Source organism: Scleropages formosus, chromosome 10 (genome assembly GCF_900964775.1).
Source record: "Scleropages formosus chromosome 10, fSclFor1.1, whole genome shotgun sequence".
Classification (NCBI taxonomy): Eukaryota; Metazoa; Chordata; class Actinopteri; order Osteoglossiformes; family Osteoglossidae; genus Scleropages; species Scleropages formosus.
Genome location: NC_041815.1, coordinates 22985090 through 22998381, shown reverse-complemented (window position 1 = coordinate 22998381; position 13292 = coordinate 22985090). Strand labels below are relative to the sequence as shown.

The 13292-nt window shown below is 40.8% G+C and overlaps 1 protein-coding gene across 3 annotated transcripts in view; it reads left to right on the top strand.

Annotated features, from left to right (window-relative positions):
- b3gat1b (beta-1,3-glucuronyltransferase 1 (glucuronosyltransferase P) b) overlaps window positions 1–10731 on the top strand; it is a 49627-nt gene extending 38896 nt beyond the window's left edge. For 2 of the 3 annotated variants that reach the window (XM_018748764.1, XM_018748761.1), the window contains 3 exons: window positions 823–1119; window positions 6905–7011; window positions 7717–10727. In XM_018748764.1, the coding sequence (XP_018604280.1) occupies window positions 823–1119; window positions 6905–6991 (384 nt within the window). In that variant the 3' untranslated portion in view covers window positions 6992–7011; window positions 7717–10727. Of the gene's footprint in view, window positions 1–822; window positions 1120–6904; window positions 7012–7118 lie in introns of all 3 variants that reach the window. The other variant, XM_018748762.2, reaches the window with a different exon arrangement.
- Window positions 10732–13292: the final 2561 nt, after the last annotated feature.

Sequence of the window (13292 nt, the reverse complement as noted above, 5' to 3'; positions counted from 1 at the left end):
AGCGCACTCCCAGAGACACATCGCCTTACCACCCCTCCTCCACACCTCCCTCCCGGCAAACTCTAGTTCTTCTCCACTGACCAACTGAGGCTATGATCATCCATGGCAGAATCATTGCTTCCTGTTACTGCCCCCCATATAGCGTCTTCTGGCTGGTGCGTGTATACCTCACCAGCCCTGAAGCAGTGGCCTGGCAGTGTCAGACCAGTGTTGAACTGTATCATTCCTGCCAGACCTAATAAACTCTGTTATATAAGATTCTTCCTAATGCACTGAGAACAGGACCAATATTTCCACTATGTTAAACACAGGTAAATGACTCAGCAGAGCATTCATCCTCATTAAAAATGGGGGGAAAAAAAATCTATTTATGATGTGGGCTGCTCTTATCTGCTAGTTGTGCAGAAACAAAGTCAGCAGGGAATGCCTTTTAATTATAAGGAACAGAGGGAGATCCATAAATGCAGAGAGATTAAAGGCCATGTCAATATCTTTGAGGGACAGTAGGGTTCTTTGACTTTCCAGCACTCATCAGACACGTGGGTTTTTTTCTCAACCTTGTTTTATGCTGAGTGGTTCACTGCAGTTGTGCTGACTCCAGCTCTGCTTGAGAGAGCAGCTGATGCAAGTTTGATATGATGCCAGAAAACACTGTCAGAATGGTGTTGTTATGGGCTGCTCTGGTGTTATTTTCGGAGGTTTCATGATGTAAATGTTGAATATGTTTGTCCTCAAATATTACACATTAAAATCAAACATGGCTGTTACAGAAGGTATCCTGTAACTATATGCGGACCATCCTGTGTCCACTACTCCATACAGATGCGGTCGACCCGGAAGGTGTCAGTGTGGCCCGTGGCCTTTGTGGGAGGCCTGCGTTATGAGTCACCCAAAGTCAATGCAGCTGGCAAGGTGTATGGCTGGAAGACGGTATTCGACCCGCACCGGCCTTTTGCCATTGACATGGCTGGCTTCGCAGTCAACCTACGGCTCATCCTCTTCAAGCCTCAGGCCTATTTTAAACTGCGTGGCGTCAAGGGAGGATATCAGGAGAGCAGCCTTCTCCGGGAGCTGGTCACGCTCAACGACCTGGAGCCCAAAGCGGCTAATTGCACTAAGGTGAGAGGACTCTCAGTGATCATTTGTGATTGTGAATGTTTATTTGCACTTACTGGTCTTATCCAGTGTTTTATTTTCTGCAAGTGTTAAGTGTCAAATGACACCAGAAAAGATGAAGGCAGGTATAGCAGGGCCTTATCCTTCAGCTGACTTCCCACCCCATTGTGTACTCCAGTGTCGCCAAATCTAAATGCAAATAATACAGAAAATACTCTTTGTGTACTGCTGTAAGCCATAAACATGGCAAACTACATGCAAACATTCTATATTATGGTTCTTTTATTCTACTGCCCATCACATTTATATTTACATTTTTACATTTATTTGTATACCAGATGCTTTTTTTCCCAAAGCGACATACAACTCAGAATAAATATAAGCACATTTCACCAAAAGTGAGCTATTCGTGATTCTCAAAGCAAAGTCAATTAGTCTAATACCACAGTTTTTGCCAGCATGCATTACACAAGTACTTGCTTATAGAATTAACAGGAGACAGTTTTATTTTCATAAACAGATAAAGTAGTGGAAGTCTATGGAGATATTAGGAGACCAGAAGAAAAGTAGGTCCAAAAGAAATGTGTTTTGAGACGCTTCTTGAATGTTGAACAGTTCTGAGAGAGAGAGGGTGTTTGATTTGGATTTCTTGTCTATGGGACCACCAAACAGCCAAAACTGGAGGAGGGTGGCAGTCTAACTGAAGCACAGCAAGTGATCAGGTCCTGAAGGGATCAGGGAGAAGATCCATTTATGGCCTTGTAGGCTGTAACCAGAGTCTTCAACTTACAGGGAGCTGCAGCAAACCAACTGAGAGAAACAAGGGGGACAGATGTATGTGAATGTTTTAGCCAGTCAAACACAACTTCTGCGGGAGAATTCTGTATCAGCTATAGAGGCTTGATGGTGAAGGGTGGAAGAACTTAACAGGAGGGAGTGCAGCAGTCCAGGTGGGATTGCCATATCTTGCACCAAAAGCCGTGTGAAGTATGTTGTGAGATAAGGGCATATCCTGCAGATATTATGCAGGGCATATCTGCAGAACTGGGTACATATGGCTTTGACGTGTTATTTCTAGGGCCTTGACTGATGAAATGAATGAAATAAGTGAATTATCCGATTTGACAGACGGTTCCCAAGAGTTCCAGAGAGTGAAAGGACCTGCTGGGAGATGAAAGCTCTTGGTCTTGGAAAGGCTGAGCTGTAGATGGTGTTCAGTCATCATGTTTGAGAGGCGAGCTGCAGTGTGAGAGGATACAGTAATGTAGCTGCAGGAAAATAAAAGAAGAAGAGCTAGTTATAGTCTATGTAATAGAACATACAAGAGGCCATGACGGGGCCAAAGGAAAGGAGTATGTAGGTAGAAGAGTCCCATGGGACGCCAGTTGTGAAAAACTGAGGAGAAGACAGGGAGCTGTAAAAACCTACCTGGTAAGATGTATCTGATAAGAAGAGTGACCCCATTTCGATGCTGTCAAATGCTGCAGATAGGTGGAACAGAATGATGACTGAGAAAAGACAGACCAACCGGGGGGCTTTTGACACTGCAAGGAGGGCAGTGTGAATAGAACGGTTGATCTTTAATCTAGAGTGATAACTGTAGAGGATGTCATTCAGGGCAAGGTATAAAGACTACTGGTTACAGGCATTGCATTCCACAGTTTTTGAGAAAAAAAGGGAGAAGAGAAAATAGCCTGTAATTCTGGACTGAGTTTTGGTTCAGAGAAGGCTTCTTTAACAGTGGCGAGATGTGGGCAGCTCTGAAGGCAGGTGTGAAGCAACCAGAGGAAATACTGATAAGAGAGATAAAAGAAATAAGATACAGGGAAATGGACTGTAGTCAAAAGGGAAGGGATCAAGGGAGCAGATGGTAGCTACATGTAGGACCAAAAGGTTGGATATTTTACCTTCCGATAGGGAATGCAATGTAGAGAATGAAGCTTTGATGATAGTCCCTGCACAGATAGGGTGGGTGGATGCCAAGAGCTTGTTGGTGGTAAAATTGACTTTGTCTCTAAAGAATGGGGCAAAATTGGAGGCAGTGAGGGATGAGGGAGGAGGAAGAGGGCTGAGAAGAGAAGGAAAAGTGATGACAAGTTTGTGGAGGTTATTCGTTGAAGCTTGTAATTCATTCTACAAGAAAACAGGTTTTGCTGGGGAAACAGCAAAGTAAAAGGAAGTTCGGAGCCCCTGATAAATCTGTGAGACTTTAGAGGACAGCAAAAGTCAAGAGAGGTGGACAAATTTGAAAGGAGGAGATTAGTGGCATCACCTGTGACCAAATTAGAAATTTTTGCAGTTGCAGGGAGGGGTGTTTTTGTGGTAGAGGATAGGGAAGATTGCAGGAGGGATTTTAAATTTCGGTGAAATGTGACAGGGGATGCAGAAGTGAGGGTGTAGTAGTCTTGAAGAAAGGCTTGGAGAAATTATTAGAAGTGTGGAGTAGCAGAGGACTGCAAAGCCACAATTCCTAGAGGAAATAAGGTCATGGTAATTGCCAGCTGTGTAGCAGTGGAATGGGACATTGAGAGGGCAAAGGAATGTAAGAGTAACAGAAGGCTGGTTGCACGAATGCCCTCAAGATGCAAGTTAAAGTCACATAGGAGGATTAGTGGATCAGAACCCACTAGGAGGGAACTCAACAAAATTTCAAGGTCATCCAAGCAGCAGGACCACCAGGAGAGTGAGAGAGAACAACCATTTATAGTGCAGTTTAGGCAGGAACATAGAATAACATGTATATCAAACAAGGACTGACCAGGATGGGAGAGGCGGAACCAAATATTCTCACTGGGCAAAGATGAGCAGGCCTGTGGTTCCACCAGTGCCAGAGAGGTAAGGGGTGTGAGAGATGGAGTAGCTGATGGAGAGGGTTGTAAGTCTGGTTGTATTTTCAAGGGTGATACAAGTTTTGCTGAGGATCAAGTTGTCAGTGGCGAGGTAGGAGGCATAGATCTGGATGAATCTGCCTGGCTGTTCCAGAGACCCATGAAGAAATGAGTGCAGAAGCTAAAAGAGAAGGATATACCAAGTTACCATTGCAATGGAGACATCTGAGTCTGCAATGACAGTGATAACGCTTGGTCCTGCTACCACAGAACTAAAACTATTGCCTGATTAACATATGAACAAAGAGGCAGTTTGGGTTTTCTAAAACCCGGAGTCACACAAAATCTACATGTCGTGACACTATAAGATCCCTGAACAGACCAGCAAATCTGTGAAAAGATAGAATGCAACAATAAGAGACGATTTAAGTCTAAGTGCAGATTTACAGAGCGGTAACAAGTTCCAGGTTTTAACATTAGGAAAAAAACAAAATGAATTAACAGTTTCTGGGATCACAGTATAACTACAGCAGCAGCTCCCCAACATGATGTTATGAACTCTGATCGTCTATTGTCCACACGGTAACGCTTAGAATTAGCAAACGCTATTATGACTTGCTTGACGTAATGCAAACAGTGCAAATAGTCGTCCATATACTATTATGAAAGACTGCAATACTAGATGAAGAAATCTAGATGAAGCGGTTCAAAACTAAAGACAGCTGTTCAGCCTGCGGATAAGAGTCCTCCCATCTGCTTGCCACAACAGTCCCATCCTTCGGCCTATCCATGTACTATACAGTCTTCACCCAAGATCACACAGGGAGGTTGGGTCATAAGGAAGAACTGTTCCACCCCAGGACAGGGTGTACTTTCAGCACTGAAAGACAGCAGAAAAGGGGCAATAGATTTCCAACGTCTCTCCTGCTTTTAATCTGCCCTCCTCTTCAAATGTGAGTGTGATTATTAACCTCCTCTACACCTGGGTAAAGAGGCCGAGGGCATGCTGTTCCCGTGGAACGTGCTGGTGCATTATTCATGGCAGGCCCTGGATGAGATGAAAGGGGGTTTCGCAGCAGTGCCCAGAGAGATATAAGCAGGAAAAATTATGCTTGACATGCTCACCATATTTTTTTTTCCTCCCAGGAAGTCTATCAAGCATGTCCATTTCTTGTGGCAACCCCCAGGTTTCTGAACTGGAACATTTGCCTGTACAACACGATGCAAAGTGGCTCGGTTGCCTTGACGACAGGGATCGATAACAAGCGCTTCTGTGAAGCCTACCCAGGGGTTTGAAAAGAATCCCTTCTTTTTCCTCCTCAAACGTAAATTGCTGAAGTTTTCAGACAGCTTGCAAAGTAGCACTGGCAAACTCGTGCTTGCTTTCAAAAACCTCATTAGTCGTTGATTTTCACCAGGAAGAGAGATTCTTAATTTTCCAAGAAGATATGATGGCAGCTTTGCCTGTGTGGGCAGTGCTCCCTGTTCCACTGTCTCACCTCACCAAATGCTGTCGGGGCCTCCTGTTTTTCAAGTCCGTTTTCAAACGAAAATGCCGTAATGTTCTATCTTCACCATTGCTTGGAGCTCTAAATTTGGAAACGGGAATGCTTTTTCGAACACCTTCTGCACCGGGCAATGGGAAAGTGCTTATTTCATGTGGAGGACGTGTGAGCGGTTGCGTGGGAGGGTGGTGGAGAACGGCACAACCCCAGGGTCTCTCAAACTTAGAGTGTGGGTAGCCTTTCAAAGCAGAGCAGGAGACAGAAACTTACTTCTTTATTACAAAGCTGAATTTCTCTGGTTTCTACAGCAGTTGAGTTTTTCATTAAACTTATGTACAATGATTGCCTGTACACATCTGCTTCAGGTCTGTGAACAGTTTGCAAAGTATTTCAAAGCATTTCTGTGTGATCAAACACTTGAACAGCATAAGATGCACGCCCACACATACCAGTAAAGAGAATATGCGGAAAAAAGACAACTTCCTACAGGAGTTACTGCACATCATACAGTATTCCAAAAATTATTGGATGTATCACGTCTCACTTTCCGAGATCTTTGTTGTGAGCAATTACGAGTAGCAAGGCAGTGACTAGGATGAGATGTAGGCATTAATACCCTCTGAAAAATTTCAATTCTAAAGGAGAAAAATTGTCATTAATTGAAGCGTAATTTTTTTTATTTCATCCATCCATTCATTACATTTACTTTTATTCATTTAGCAGATGTTTTTCTCAAAAGTGACGTACATCTCAGCGAAAAAAACAATTTGTGCATTACATTAGCAGAAAGAGACATACTTGCAAACATGTGATTCTTAAGTAAACCTAGTTTGTTACCTTCCACCTGATGCACTGATGTTCATCGCTCGAGTAGGTGCACAAAAGGCAGGATAGATGAATCCTGATAATTATTCATTGTTATTCATAACAGCTTGTCCAATGCAGGGTAACGATGGTCAAGAACAAATCCTAGAAGTGCAGGTTGAGATGCAGCTTACAGTAACCCTGGGTGGAGCAACAGTTCATTGCAAAGCAATCAAACATATACTCTTCTCACTCACACTTCAAACATGCCTTTGGACTTTGCAATGAAGCCCATATGGATGCAGGGAAAAAAAAAGGAAATACAACACAGACTGAATTGGATTTGAACCAAGGTCTGAACACACAGTCCTGGTCCTGTGAGGCATCAGAACATCAGGTGGGCAGTGGTTGTACTGTTGACCAGCCAGTGCTTGGAAGGCAAGTAAGACTGTGATGGTGTTTTGTGACCCATTCTTTTGTCTGCTGTATTTAGCTTATGTGCTTAATCTCTAGGTGCTTTGATGTATTTTTCAGTTTTAATTTCTAGTCTGCTCTGGACATAATGAAATGGACTTTTTGCCTCTTCATATACTCCCTCCTGTGTACTCATCATTTTCCATGTTGCTAACTCAAAGCCCTTTTGCTCTGCAGATCCTCGTATGGCACACTAGGACAGAAAAGCCTGTTTTAGTCAATGAAGGGAAGAAAGGATTCACAGACCCCAATGTGGAGATTTGATGCCTGTCTTTTTAATGCTGGTAAGACACATGCATTTGTGACACTGGGGTACAAAGATGATATATATGACTCCCTGTAACACACTGCACAGTTTGCAGTATTGACTGTGTAGCCTTGCTTTCTACAGCCTGTGTTTGTCAGATACAAAGTAAAGACTGAGCAGCCTGACTAGTGATGTGACTGAAGCCCTTGATGTCCTTATTTCATGAAGCCAGAAATCAATATGAAAAAAAGAAGGAAAACAAGAGCCTTACAGTTGGGGATTTAGGTTGTTGTTTCCTCCATGCCATGCTAGCCATTTGTGGCATTGAGGTCCAGGGAGCACAACCTGGCCTGTGGGACCCCTGGCTGGTGATTACACTATCCTCAGATCGCTCACAGTGACACCTACAATCAGCTGGGTGCCTACAGACCTGTGGGTGGAACTGGATCAACAGAGTGTTGTATCACCCGATGAAGCCTACTACCTACAGAATGAAAAGAGGCAGTTGAGTCAAAAGAAAAATGGTGCTTGTGGTGATGTTACGCAAGGTAACAGTGTCTGAAAGTCATTCTGTCGCAAGGTTTTGCAGAAACGTAGTGCTAGAAAACATCATGGGCAAAATAATTATTCAGAGAAAAATCCTTATTGGCACATTAAATGAAAACCATTATTAGACATCTCTGTCAAAGAATTTTATGCATATTGTTGCAAATACTATCCCTTAATTTTTGCTTTTTCCCAGCTCCTGAGGAGATCACCTGACAGTTGCTGAGAGGACTGTGCAGGACTGATGACACAGCACTTTTGCTTCAGCAAAATCTTCAAAAGTTTTTTGAAAGGAAATGTTGTTGACTGAAAATAACAAACCCTTTCAGTAACAGGAAGAAAGCATTACAATATACAAGATATTAAAGCACAGATTGATACAAGATGGCAATATTAATCTATTTTAATCAAAACAATAATAATAATTGTAAGATGCAAGAGTCACCCACCAAGAGCCAAGGGCCAAGTATGATTCTGTATCTGCATGTCACTACACTCCGGTGGCCATGTTGTCCAATCGGAAGACGCGGTATTGTGTTGCCAAGGTCGCTGGGTCAGCCAATGAAGAGGCCTGGTGCTGACTTTAGAACACAATAGTAAAAGAACTGTCTCCTCATTGGTTAGTTGAGCTTGGTTGCTTAGCTCTCTGGTCCCTAACTGGAGTAAAATTCAGCAAAAAGTTGCTTTCAATTATTTATCTACATCGTCTAAAAAACACACAGTAGTTTAACTCCTCAACACCCAGCACAAAAAACAGGAATCAAACATCCTTCAGCCTATGTCTGTTTTTTGCTGCAAAATCCCAACCCTAAAAAATGGAATGTCTTGTTTTTACATACCTCTTTTTTAACATTATGCCTGCTTTTAATTTAATTTTCTAGATGTTTACATGCGTTTTATTGCTAGTCTGATGCTACTGACGTCTTTCTGTATTAAGAACCCAGGTCTTGCAAGATGTTACTATTATTCTTTTTTTTGAGAATTGCCAACAAGTGTGTACAGCAGCAGCTAACCCCATACACTTGTTCCCTTTGCCAACGAGCAGATGCCACCGCAAACCATTTTCCCCAACTGAAGCACCACATAACACCTGAACTCAGTGTTTACTTTTACTAATATTGATATTAAATAGACACAAGTGTAAATAATAACAGTATGACCGAAGAACAATCAAATGCTACAATGTGAATATATACATTATAGTATATATCGTATAATTATACTATAATGTGTATACTATTGTATTTATGTAAATGTAAAATGACTTTAATAAGAAATTACTTCAAATACCACCCAAATGTCTCAGTAAATGAAACAGGGGCATCTGTAAATGATGTCTCTCCATGAACGACTATTTTCCATCCCCCAAAGTGCACCCACTCTGGCTCTTATCTTTGTCTATTGGAACATTATGAGCATTTTGGCCTAGGTAATTTGGTCCTTCCACTGACAAGCACTGAAATCCGCAGAATTGCACTGTCACTCGCATATCTTAGATCTGCCAAGCTGTGGGTCAACGGACGTTGATGTCAAAGTCTTAACGCTCTCATTCATCTGTCTGTGTTTCTGTTCCTTCTGTTTGAAGAAGGCATATTTCGTTTCTCACATCGCAAGAATTTGCTATGAAAGCAAGAGTGTCAAGAATGGCAGCCAAACACAGACTGCGCCACTACCATACAGTATCTTTATATAATCAGTTTTCTATATTCAGGTTCGGGGATTCTTTCACTTCAGGGGCACTCGTCAGTTCTTTTACACACTTTCTGACCATTCTTGACTCTAATATGTGGGAGAAATAACAAGGAAAGCACAAAGTAATAATAAAAAATAATGTTCAAGTCAATTACCCTCAATGCTACTTCAGTGATTTGGAAATTTCTCTTCACAGCTATACATCTGATGTATTAAGTTTGCATGTCTTTCTTAAAGTCTCCGTGAGGGTTTTGCCAATGTGCTGCAGTTTTACAGAATACAATGTTATGCAGCAAGCTGTAAGTGCTAAAAATATTAATATTTTAGGAATATGGTAAAATCCTGCAATGTTAGAACAAAAGGATTTAACATTTCAATATGCAACTAGTGTCTTTCTATTAAGAGGGGGAGGAAGTTATCTTGATTAATGTTGTAATAAGTTGTTCATTTAAAAATATATTCCATATTAAAAGAAACATACGTACATAATTCCCTACACTGGAAATGTATGTCAATGTATGTCATTTTAGGGATTAGATAATGGTTAATTTACAGTAATGGAATCATTCTTCTGGTTAATGTTATTTTGGTACCCCTTATTCCATTTCGGTCCTTTACCTTATTTTGGATAGAGTTGGGACTAAAATAAAATTCTTCCTCTCTCTTTCCATTCCCACTTCTGCATGTTACAGATCCTTTCCTCTTCAGTAAATAGGAGTGTCAACAGCTCTTGACATGAAACAGGTTTTTAATTACTCAGACTCTTCACCTGTGTGCAGGTGACCTATCCCCACCCACCCACTTGGGCCATCCCTTGATCATGCAGCCAACCTTTGTTTCATTTCATTATACTGAGACACCGCCCACATGCTTTCACCTCCTGGTTGGCCTCAGCCTGCAGAACTTGCAACTGACCTGTCAGCTACGGATGGATTCACTCCGAAACCATCAAGTTCCATATGCTAGATATCAAGAGTGGGTCTCTATTTTCCATCATGTGCTTTTCGCAGCGAGAAATGTGAAAAACGGAAAGTGCCGACAGCAGCAGGGCAAAGAGGCCCATCACTCTGTGGACAAAGACCAATTCAGAAACAACGGGTGTCTATCAGGATTCATAAAACGCAGCTGAATGATTCACAGTGGTTAAACACTTCCAGCTCAGTAGTGATGGTACTTCAGCCTGTTCTGAGCAAGCATCAAAGCCACAGGTCTCTTCAGCTGAAGCAGATCCAAAGTAATTGGACATAACCAAACAAATTTAATTGACAGACACAAGTTGTTAGACCTGCTTGCTTCAGATCTGAAAGTCAAAGGTTTGAATCCCTCCTACTGCTGTATTCCCCTTGAATGAGCTACTTACCCTAAATTGATCTAGTAGTAATAACCCAGCTATATCTATATGTAAGAAAATTTAAGTAGCTTAGCATTTAGCTGTTGCTTTGGACAAAAGCTTTAGCTAAATGAATACATTTAAAGGTAAGCACCAAAAAGCCACTCATGCCTAAGGGTTTTCTTGAGGCCTTACAAGTCAGTTAAAAAAGTTGCTACAGTCCAGAGTCTTAACCTAATTCACATTACTAAACCCATCAATATATTTACATTATTGTATGTATTTGTATATGTATTTTGTTTGTTGTCACAGATGAGTTTTTTTTTTTTTTTTTTTTTTTTTTTTGGTACTGAAATCGTGCAGAATATTTAAAGATTCCCAAAGCAACAGTTTAAGGTTCAGTAGTTATAAAGAAATCACAAGATCATGCCAATATATTGATTATGCCAAAGTATCGGGTGAAAAAGAAGTGCAGTCTTTGGACTGTGTGATGAAACACAAGGAGCCAGAGAAAACCCACCTGAACATCATGACAATCATAAAGGTGGCATGCCATTTGCAGGCCTAAGGCTCTTCTGAAGACCGAAAGAGTATGATGATGAGGGGAATTCAGCTTCGAATGTTAATTTCAAATTTTTCAGATTAACTGGCCCAGCGATACAACCCAGGAACATAGTATTTCCTCTAGTATTTTCCTGACCCATAGATGCAAACTTGTATGTACACATCCATATATTGGATTGCTGTTAAATCCCTACTGATTTTTTTCACATGAACACAGATAGAATATACAAAGTACACAGACTGAGGCAGCTTGATTCAACATAAGTCTAAACATAGACTTCAGATACCATAAGGCACCAAAACTACTTGCTACACCTGTGTATATGTATCACTGGATAAGTGTGTAGTTTCCATTATGAATGGCATCCTGCCCAGAGTATATGCACTTTGCACCCTATGCTTCCTGCACAAACTCCAAACTATTACTGCCCTACACAGTACTAGATAGTTCCTTAAAATAGCATTTATAGTGGAGCAATTCAGAACCCATTCATAACTCAAAAGCATAAAAGTAGCAGAAGAATGGTTTAAACCTACAAAATTTGCATTTCAAGTCATTGTTTCTAACTCCTACACTGACGATCCATAATAAGTAAATCTAGACGCACAGTAACACTATTGAAATAGCTAATTAAAAATTCTGGTCAATTCTGATTCGCAGAATCCTAAGAAAGATCAAATTCAAACAGTTTAGTCACATTCTATGCACTTGCTTTTCTCAGTTCAGCCGATTTCATACCTGTCCAGCTAGGTAATGGTTCATATAAGCCATCAAAATTAGATAGCAAGCAGGAATATAGTTTTATACCATTCGTGTACTGCAGCTAGCTATTTTTTTTCTGACTTAGCTGATTAAGCAATACTCTACTGCTAATGCAGACATTGACATTTTGGATAGAAAACCCCTCAGATCTTATTGCCTTATTAGTGAATTGATAGTAAGGCAGTTGCACAAGAGAAGAACATGAATTTACTGTAACTTTTTAGTATGAATGTGCAGCTTGCTTACACTGTTACTGCCATTCTTGGGCACTCAAGGATGACAACACACAAGTGAAATGTAGGTGGCTATGGAGCCAGGATGTCATTTAGGGATATGGTAAATGCTTAACCGGTATGCCATAAGAAGGTGTGCTGGAAATTTGCCATAACATGACTCTGGATGTGGCCTTTTTAGCAAATTAAATTTATAGTTCACCAAAATGAGACAGAGTAACCTCCAAATAATGTGTTTACTGCTGCTGCTGTCCGTTGCACTCTCTAGGACACTAGGAACATGCAATTGGCAAATTAATCAATGTATCAGTTTACATTAAAGAAATCCCAACCTCAAAGAACTCAGTTCTACAGTCAGATTTTCACATGCAATTCTCTACTAGCAGTTATTAAACTTGCTATTAACATGTTAATATGCACGCAAAATTCCATTTGTTAGCCTATATGCTGAATAAATTAATAAAATAGAAGGGACTTATGGAATAATTCAGTAACTAAACAAAAACGCTCTTAACTCTTATACAGTTCAACTCTCATGTGGTAAATGGAATTATGGAAAATGGAAGAAAAATATTTTTCACATTATATGTAGTTGAAGTCGTCTTTTCCTGATAGTTCACTTCCCCTGGAGATAAACTAGGTTGTGCGGAACAAAACTCCAGACTGAACTCTGATTTGTCCTATGGCAGAGGAGAATTGTAAGCCAACTATGGCCAATGAAAAGTTAAAAAAAAGTGAAATGAATTTCAAGAATTGTTATTGATTCACTGTAAAGGTGGCAAACTGGCTGCTGACAGTCGCTGATAAAATCCACTGAAGCTGTCATGGTTTGTAGTAATAGTGATTTGATAAATTTCAGAGAGAAAGCTAAAACATTAAATGTGGAAGTTCAAAAGTAATGAGGGTAGCAGAGATGTAGAGGAGTAATAGCACACTTTATTTGAAAAATTTACTTGAGGAAGTACTGAGGCCAAAAACTAGTCTGAAAAGTACGATTTGCCAGAAATTTCCTAGAGTACAAGTAATGGCGTAAATGTCACTTATTAATACCCACCTCTGATTAATGTATGCATTTCCAATTATGATTTCCTGCTATACCATGCTCTGCTGTGGCACCTTGGACTTATGTGGACACACCAGCGTGTCAGTATTGCAGCATCACTTCGCTTTGTTGAGTCCCACCCTGCCTC